The following is a 9,644-nucleotide window of genomic DNA, read 5'->3' as shown; positions in this document are numbered from 1 at the left end:
AAGTTGGATAGAAATCTCTCCAGCTCTGGCCTTTGCTGCTTCCTCCCATCCAGACAGGTTCACAGAGACCCACAGGGCTCAGCAGTAGCACAGAGAATCTGCCATGTGCTCTGAGCCACACACTTCCCTTGGGTATGAGACCACAGCCCCAGGAAGCAAGAATCTGTGTTTTTAATAAACAACCTACTTCTCCTTCCCCCTCACCCCCCTTCCCAGGCTTCCCTCTCTGTCCCTTGCCCCATTCTTCTTCTTCCTGGCGGTTTCCTGGCTGTCACCTAGAGCTTTCATAATCACTCATGTGCTCCCTGCTCCAGAATGCCATGTGCCCCAGGGGAAGTGAGGCCCAGCGGCACCAGGCCTGTCCCCCATCGCCTACGGGCTCTGGCAAGCAAGCACTGCCACTGCTAGCCTTCTAGGGAAGGAGGCTGCAGCCCCCGAGGCCCCCCAGGGTTGTGGGCGTTAGACACACAATCAGACATGAGACAAGCAGATGATGAAACTGTGCGTTCTAATTACTAACGATTCTTAAACTGTTGTGTTAAGAAAAAGTATGTGGAGAACATCTGAAATGGAACATGAAAAAAATAGAAAATCCTTCTAAGGATGAGCAAAACTACTCTGAATCTCCAGCAGCCCCCACAGGTTCCCACCCTCTGGGCGGGTCTTCAGAGGAAAGTCAAGCTTGAGGACTGGGATGCCCATGGAGGGCCAGCGAAAACCATTCATTCCCAGGCCTCTCCTCTCGAGTGTTTCTCTTCCTGTAATTGGCTGGGGAGAAACCACCTTGACAAGAATGGCCTGGATATGGGCACACCCAAGGCTCCTTAAGCTTTCCCACTGCCTGAGGATTCCCATGGACCACAGGGACATCAGGCTAGAGTGACTTTATGTCTCAGTTTGCCCAGAACAGTCCTGGTTTATGGCCCGGGTCAATTACCATAGATCCTCTTGCTCTCAGAAATGCCCCGGTATGGATCATACATTATTTCATGACCCAACCTCAAACAAACAGGAAACAGGACACCTACATGCACGGGCCCCTCTGTGTTCCCTGAGCCCAGCAAATGGGACGGCATCCATATAGTTCCCAAACACAGCCACCCCAGGCCCATCGTTGACTCCTCTCTGCTGAGACCCACAATGTTATAATGATCTCTTGATCCTCGCCCTTCTGTCCCCACCACCGGTAATCTATTTCAGGTGCTCTCTATCTCCCCCCACCCAAAGAACTGCGACAGCCTACTCTGGGTGCTCCCTGGCCTGAGCCTCTCCTCTCCCGTCCAATCCACAGTTCTGCCAGTGATCTTTTCAAAACAGAAAGAGGTCATGCCCTACTCACAAATGTCCAGTGACTCTCCACTACCTACAAAATCAAATCAAGATCGTCCTGTGACCTGCTCGCTGCTACCTTTCCTGTTTCCTCTCCTGCCACCCGCTTCCCGCCCTGGGCTCTGGTCACACTGGGCCCATGTCCTGCTGTTCTATTTCACTTTCCAGTTCCTTCCTGGACCTGCACTCCAGGGTCATCTCCTGGAAGGCCTTTTCTGACGTCTCTTCCATCAGAAGTAACTGCTTTTGGGGCACCTGGGTGGCTCAGTGGGTTAAAGCCTCTGCCTTCAGCTCAGGTCATGATCCCAGGGTCCTGGGATTGAGCCCTGCATCAGGCTCTCTGCTCAGCAGGGAGCCTGCTTCCTCCTCTCTCTCTGCCTGCCTCTCTGACTACTTGTGATCTCTGTCTGTCAAATAAATAAATAAAATCTTAAAAAAAAAAAGAAGTAATTGCTCTTTCCTCTAACCTCCAAGAGGACTTCCGCCTTTCTCAGTTTGACGTGCTGGCCACTGCCTGGGCATCTGTATCTGTCACAGACCCTGCCTCAACAGTGAGCCTCCAAGGTCAAGAACGGCAGCTCTCTCGATGCCTGAAATGCTGCCTGCCCCATGACAGTGCTCACTGTTAAGTGAATCGAATCAAAATCGATAATCCGCCTCAAATTTTCAACACCAGAGTGCCCAACAGGTCAGTCAGTCACTCATTCCTCGTGACAGTGTGGTGGGCTCTGAGTGGGCATAGACACAGAACCACTGGTCCCACCACAGTGTCTCCTGGGAGCGATGTCTGCTAAGAATTCAGACCCGGAACAAAAGCAAAAATTAACAATCAGGACCAAACCAAAACAAAGAGTTTTGCACAGCAAAGGAAACCATCAACACAATGAAAAGGCAACCTACTGGATGGGAGAAGATATTGGCAAATGACCTATTCCATAAGGAGTTAATATTCAAAATATACAAAGAACAGCTCAGCATCAAAAAACCCACAAATAACCCAATTTAGAAAATGGGGAGAGGACCTGAGTAGACATTTTCCCAAGAAGACACCCAGATGGCCAACAGACCCTAAAAAGGTGCTCGACATCACTCGTCATCAAGGAATTGCAAATCAAAACCACAGTGGGCGATCCCTCACACCAGTCAGAATGGCTAGTATCAAAAGCACAAGAAATAACAAGCGTTGGTGAGGATGTGGTAGACGGGCAACCTCTGGGTTCTGCTGGCGGGAACAGAAATAGACGTAACCACTGTGGAAAGCAGTATGGAGGTTTCTCAATAAAAACAGAAATATTGGGGCGCCTAGGTGGCTCCACCTAGGTTAAGCCTCTGCCTTCGGCTCTGGTATCGAGCCTCAAATCGGCTCTCTGCTCAGTAGGGGTCTGCGTCCCTCTCTCTCTGCCTGTCTCTCTGCCTAATTGTGATCTCTGGCTACCAAATAAATAAAATTTAAAACAAACAAACAAATATCATACATTTGGGTATCTACCCAAAGAAAATGAAAACACTAATTCAAAAACACATCTGCCCCCCTATGTTCGTTACAGAATTTTTTTTTAAAGATTTTATTTATTTGAGAGAAAGACAAAGATAACAAGAGAGAGCAGGAGTTGGGAGAAGAGAGAGAAGCAGGCTCCCCACCGAATAGGGAGCCGGATTCCAGGATCCTGGGGTCATGACCTTAGCCGAAGGCAGACGCTTAACTGACTGTGCCACGCAGGTGCCCCCATTACATCATTATTTACAATAGCCGAGATATGGACACAACCTGTGTTCACTGATAGACAAACAGACAAAGGAAATGTGGTGTGTCTATGTGTTCTCTACATATTCTATATATGCTCTAACTATATATATATGAAATGAAATATTAATCAGTCATATAAAAGAACCAAGATCCTGCCAAATGAAATTTTCAGAAAAAGGCAAATGCCATTTGATTTCACTCATATACATAAAACCTAAAAATGGGGCACCTGGGTGGTTCAGTGGGTTGAGCCTCTGCCTTCAGCTCAAGTCATGATCTCAAGGTCCTGGGATTGAGCCCCTCATAGGGCTCTCTGCTCAGCACGGAGCCTGCTTCCACACACCAGCCCCCACCGCCGCCTCTCTGCCTACTTGTGATCTCTGTCTGTCAAATACATAAATAAAATCTTTAAAAAAAAATAAAAACCTAAAAAAAATGAACAAATAAACAACAAAAATAGAGTCATAAATACAGAGACCTGGTAGTTGCCAGAGAGGAGGAGAGTTGGAGGGTGGGCAAAATAGGTGTAGGGGATTAAGAGGGACCAACTTCCAGCTATAAAATAAGGAATATAGTAATACTGTAGCAACATTGCCCAGTATCATGCAGACGGCAACTACACTTAACAGTGGTAAGCACTGCGTAATGTGTAGAATTGTCAAATCCCTATTTAATACACCTGAAACTAATATAATATTGTACGTCAGTACTTTAATATGTAACATTTTTTAAAAATTAAAAAAAAAAAAAAAGGATCTGGACCTAACTAGAGTTGCCCAGAATCCTTGCTGAAGAAACAGCACACCAAACTAAAAGGCTTTTGCACAGCAATGGAAACCATCGACACAACGAAAAGGCAACCTACCGAATGCGAGAAGAAAGGATACCTCCTGCAGAAAGGGCAAGCTTTCCTTCACCTCCCATTTTCTCCTCCTGGGGGGCCACCACCCCCTTCAAGGTCAGGCGTCATTCCCACCCTTTCATCAGTCCTCCCCTGACTCCGACCATGAGGGCTCTCACCCTCCTATAAACTTCTGAGTCCTAATCTGCTGCTACATTAGGTACCATCTTGAGTCATCTTTTGTCCTAAATTTACATCTGTGTTTGGCTTAATAGGGAGATTTGACCAGATGACGGCAGATACAGATAAACAAGGGCTGGGATTAAATCCCAGGCCCCTCTCCTTTTCTGTCTGGATACCTCTTCCTTTCTAGCTTAAAACCTTCCCGTGTGGCTCCATAAGGAGCTGATTTGGTCGGAAAAAGCCACTCTTTGAGTTAGGACATTTAGCCTGGTGCCTCAGGAGGCTAAAAACAGCTGGAGAGCTCTGGTGGCCAATTCCTGATTAGGAGGTGGGCTCCCAAGTGGAGGCCTCCCTTCACCCCGACCCCATTGTGCACCAGACACCAGAACCCCTTTTTCCTAGAGAACACATGAACCCGCAGCAGACTGCCGCAACGCCGCCCCCTTACAAAACCGTCAGCCGGGGTTCTAGCCCCTCACCTCTAATAAAACTAGAGGAAACCACAGAGCCGAGCACCGACGGGAACGAAGTGGGAGATGAAAACAGATGAGGGCTCTCCGGCACCCGCCAACTCTTGCAAGCTGACGTCAGACCAGAGGGCTCCCACTGGGAGGGACCTTTCCTCCAAGAACCCTCTCGAAGTCTCCTCTGCCGGGTTCCCTGCACTTCCCCTGGGGGCAGCCCCAAATCGTAGGCCTCTACCCAGGAGCCTGCCCCTCCCACGCCCCCCCCCCTCCTCCCTCACCTTCCTGCCCACCCACCTGCCTCGGTCTGGGTGGCAGGAAGGGAGGTGCTGGGCACCGGCCGTGAAGAACAACCCCCCCCCCCCCCACACACACACACACAACCTCTCGCTCAGAGCTGCCGCCGCCCACACCCAGGCTGCATCCCCCACGGGCCTAGCGGTCCTCCCCGCTATGCCGTTCACCGAGCCCTGGATCTCCAGCCCGGGGACGCCGTCCTGGGACTACTCGGGGTCGGGCGACCTGGAGGACCTGGAGCCGTGCCGGTTCCGGGACCTGCCCTACAGCTACGCCTACGTGCCCGTGCTCTACCTGGCGGCCTTCGTGGTGGGCCTGCTGGGCAACTCCTTCGTGGTGTGGCTGCTGGCCGGGCGGCGTGGCCCGCGGCGGCTCGTGGACACCTTCGTGCTGCACCTGGCCGCCGCCGACCTGGGCCTCGTGCTCACGCTGCCGCTGTGGGCGGTGGCGACGGCGCGCGGCGGCCGCTGGCCCTTCGGCGAGGGCCTGTGCAAGCTCAGCGGCTTCGCGCTGGCCTGCACGCGCTGCGCAGGCGCGCTGCTGCTGGCGGGGCTCAGCGTGGACCGCTACCTGGCGGTGGTGAAGCTGCTCGACGCGCGGCCGCTGCGCACCCCGCGCTGCGCGCTGACCGCCTGCTGTGGCGTCTGGGCCACGGCGCTCCTGGCCGGCCTGCCCTCCCTGGCCTACCGCGAGCTGCAGCCCCTCCGCGGCGGCCCGGGCAGCCAGTGCGGGGAGGAGCCCTCCGACGCCTTCCAGGCGCTGAGCCTGCTGCTGCTGCTGCTCACCTGCGCGCTGCCCCTGGGCGTCAGCCTGGCCTGCTACTGCCTCATCTCACGCCGCCTGCGCCGGCCGCCGCACCTGGGCCGGGCCCGGAGGAACTCGCTGCGCATCATCTTCGCCGTCGAGGGCGCGTTCGTGGGCTCCTGGCTGCCCTTCGGCGCCCTGCGGGCCGTCTTCCATCTGGCGCGCCTGGGGGCGCTGCCGCTGCCCTGCGGCCTGCTGCTGGCGCTGCGCTGGGGCCTCAGCATCGCCACCTGCCTGGCCTTCGTCAACAGCTGCGCCAACCCGCTCATCTACCTGCTGCTGGACCGCTCGTTCCGCGCCCGCGCCTGGCGCGGGGTCTGCGGGCGCCCCGACCGCCCGGCGCGCGGGGGCAGCTCGGCGTCCTCGCTCTCCAGGGACGACAGCTCGGTGTTCCGGAGCCCGGCCGGCAGCTGGGAGCGAGCGCGGACGGCGAACGCTGGCCCGGCCCTGCTGTAGCTTGTCCCCCGCCGGGCGGAGGTGGCGGCCCCGGAGCCCGCAGGGGAGGGAGGCCCGGGGGACCGAGGGGGAGAGACTCCCCAGACGAGCCTTCTCTGCTGCCGGCAGCGCGCTCGGACCAGCACTGCCTGGACTCCCAGGGCCTCCTTCATCAGCTTTCTCAAGACCTCAGCGCTTTTGGAACTCCCGCCCCCAAGCCAGCCTGCTGAGAGCAGCCGTTCTCTCAGCCCGGTGGGCAATGGGGCTGACTTTCTTCAGTCCAATAAAGGGCTAAGGAGATGAAGCAGTCTGGACACCCACAGGTTCGCCAAGTAGAAGAAAGGGAAGTGGTTTCCTTCTCTGCCCCATTGGGAATGGCGCTGGCCAGAATACCAGACACAGCCCACCAACCCCCAAAAGCTACTGCTGTCTCCGGCTATGCTTTCTCTGAACCCCTACAATAGCCACTGCCCTCTGAGAAATACCTTCTGGAAGTCAGATCCTCTGGCCCTCTCACTCTCCAAAAATTTCTATAGAATATGGGAATTGACAGCCCTTTTGCCTTTAGTCATTTTTGTAGCTGTCTATGCTGTATCATTAGTCACTATCAGTTCAGGTTTGCATTTTCAAAGCTCACCAAAGCCGTGGGGACCAGCCTCAGTGTGCACTGTTCACTTAATTCTTCCTGACAATTTCCCCGAAAGTGCTAGTGCTGCCCTAGTTTTGTATCCTCTCCCCATCCCCATGAAGCAGATGGACCTACCCTGGAAATTATCTTGGCCCTTCCTTCTGGACAGAAGATTCTGAAATCTTTCACCAGACATTCAAATTCTCTATCACTCAGCCTGGGACACCAGAATCATCCGCGTCAGTTACCTTTCTCAATAAAAACTCGCTTGCCTGAGCTTGACAGTCGTGTCTTTCTTTACTTGAGCAGTGGGAGTGAAATGAGTGTCAGGAGGAAAATCCAATCCCGGGTCAGACAAAATTCAACCCAGTAGTTGAGGTTAACCTCAGATGATCAGGATTTAGTGCAATGTCAGGAACCTAGACAGTTAGCTGCACCATTGCGGGTGCAGTAATCCTACAGAAAGGCAGCAAATCCTTTGCTTTTATCATTTTAAAGGACGTTTCACATTTTGAAGGTTACCAAAAAAAGATGTGAGGGCATCTGCTAGCCAGGTGTCACTTCAAAGAGGAAATGAGTCACTGTGATTTTTTTTGAATGTGTACTGGGCATTTTTCCCTATCCTTTTTGAGACCGTCTATCCATTTTCTGACTCCGACCTACCCTTTGAGGTTTCTGGAGGGTTTGGGAATTCGGTGTTTATACTTTTGATTTAAGAGGATTTGACCTGGGGCGCCTGGGTGGCTCAATGGATTAAGCCGCTGCCTTCGGCTCAGGTCATGATCTCAGGGTCCTGGGATTGAGCCCCACATCGGGCTCTCTGCTCCGTGGGGATCCTGCTTCCTCATCTCTCTCTGCCTGCTTGTGATCTCTCTCTCTCTGTCAAATAAATTAAAAAAAAAAAAAAAGGATTTGACCTAAAGGAATGTCAGTGCAGGGCAAGGAAGGTAATTCTTGAGAACCGCCTCCCACCCAGCTCTCCATCAGGCCAGATCATAAAGCTGCAGGCTTCCGGGGCGGCACCCCCTGAGATCAGTGCTAGGTTGGGTCTGAATCCTGGGCATTCATTCTCAAGCTACCTAATACCACTGCATTTGTCTTTAGCATTTAGGGGTGTTGGGTTAAAATGAATTGAACGTCACAGCCCACCGTGACCCCACCTGTCAGCTGCCCCTCAGTAGGTGAGGCTGTTAAGAAGGATTAAGCACATTCTTCCCACACACCCAGAGCAAGTCTGTGGGGTCCCTGGTGCCAGTAGGACAAATTCAGACACTCTCACAGTTTAAGAGCTGAAGTCTCCCATGGATGGGTCTTCTATGCTCCCCATTGCTCTCAGAGGCAAGAAATTATTGTTCGTCCGGGTGTCTGGCTGGCTCAGTCCAAGAAGCATGGGACTCCTGTTCTCAGGATCATGGGCTCAAGCCCCACCTTGGGTGTAGAGATTACTTAAGTAAATAAATAAATCTTCAAAAGAAAGAAAGAAATTATTCTATGCCATACGGTGGGCTTGCAGGATAGGGAAAGTAGCTCTCATGTGCGTTGGGATGTGGCGAAACCTCAGCTCACAGCCTTGGCTGTTCTAAGGTTCCACTTCTACTCCTACCAATTTACTTCTCCTGACTTCCTGACTCATTGAGCTCCCTCAACATTTCCCTCCCAATGCAGAACTCCAGCTGAGGGGGGTGCAGGGTAGGGGGGCTGGGGAACACAGACACACACGATACAGATATGACATGGAAAGTTCCCTCCCTTTGTTTGCGAAGGTCACTGAATTAGCCTGCCTTGGGGGCCCTTGGAAATTTTCTTTTATACTCACACAAGAGTGAAAGAGGACCAGTAAACTTCCAGTTTTCACAGAGGAAGACAAGGTGCTGGTTCAGGAAAGAGCTGGTTCGATGAGCACTCTTGTATATATTGCCAACAGGAATGCTAAAGGGCAGATTCTTTTATTTTCTTTATCTTTTTAAGATTTTATTTATTTATTTGACAGAGAGAGAGAGAAAAAGTGTGTGCACAAGCAGGCGGAGCTGCAGGCAAAGGGAGAGGAAGAAGCAGGCTCCCCGCTGAGCAGGGAGCCTGAGGCGGGGCTTGATCCCAAGACCTGAGCCCCAGGCAGACACTTAAGGGACTGAGCCAGCCAGGCACCCAAAGGGCAGATTCTTTTAGAAAGCAATTGGTTGGGGCACTGGGTGGCTCAGTGGGTTAAAGCCGCTGCCTTCAGCTCAGGTCATGATCTCAGGGTCCTGGGATCCAGCCCCACATCAGGCTCTCAGCTCAGCAGGGAGCCTGCTTCCTCCTCTCTCTCTGCCTGCCTCTCTGCCTACTTATGATCTCTATTTGTCAAATAAATAAATAAAATCTTAAAAAAAAAAAAAGAAAGCAATTTGTCAATCAATATGCAGAGCTTTAAAAAATATTCATTATCTCATCCCTCCAAAATCTTCATTCTCTGTGACCCTGTGATTTCATGTTCACCATTCTCTACTAAGACAATAATACTAAATAAGAAAATTTGATGCACTAAGTTCTAAAACATTCTTAAAGACTGAGCCTGAAAGGGAACAACTTCAATGTCTGGTGGTGTGAGGCCCTCCTTAAAGTAACTGTTATGCAGATTTTTAAGATGGTGCTTAAAGGAGAGATCGGAAAATGTGGACCATAGAAGAAAAGAAGGCAACAAGGTTTCGTGTGTTGAACACCCACTCACTTCAAGTTCAATAACTGTTCAAGGGGTTTGGGTAAAGCAAAACATTACATGCCACGAAATCAAAGTCGCGTGGACAAAAACTACCTTTTGCTTTTTGCTTTCTCTCCCGCAAGTCTGAAGCATCCCAGGTATGTTGCTTTTCTTGTGGTGCTAAGGAAGGAAATGCCATCTGTCTTACTTCTTTGTTCATTGTTTGTCTCTCCCATCAG

The 9,644-nt window shown here is 51.8% G+C and overlaps 1 protein-coding gene across 1 annotated transcript; it reads left to right on the top strand.

Annotated features, from left to right (window-relative positions):
• Positions 1-5,017: 5,017 nt before the first annotated feature.
• Positions 5,018-6,442, top strand: GPR25 (G protein-coupled receptor 25). Its single transcript, XM_045983463.1, has one exon. It carries the CDS (start codon positions 5,018-5,020, stop codon positions 6,119-6,121), a length of 1,104 nt encoding a protein of 367 aa, XP_045839419.1. The 3' UTR covers positions 6,122-6,442.
• The last annotated feature ends 3,202 nt before the right edge of the window (positions 6,443-9,644 follow it).

The sequence above is a fragment of the Meles meles genome, chromosome 17 (assembly GCF_922984935.1).
Source record: "Meles meles chromosome 17, mMelMel3.1 paternal haplotype, whole genome shotgun sequence".
Lineage (NCBI taxonomy): Eukaryota > Metazoa > Chordata > Mammalia > Carnivora > Mustelidae > Meles > Meles meles.
This window is presented reverse-complemented; position numbering and strand designations above follow the sequence as displayed.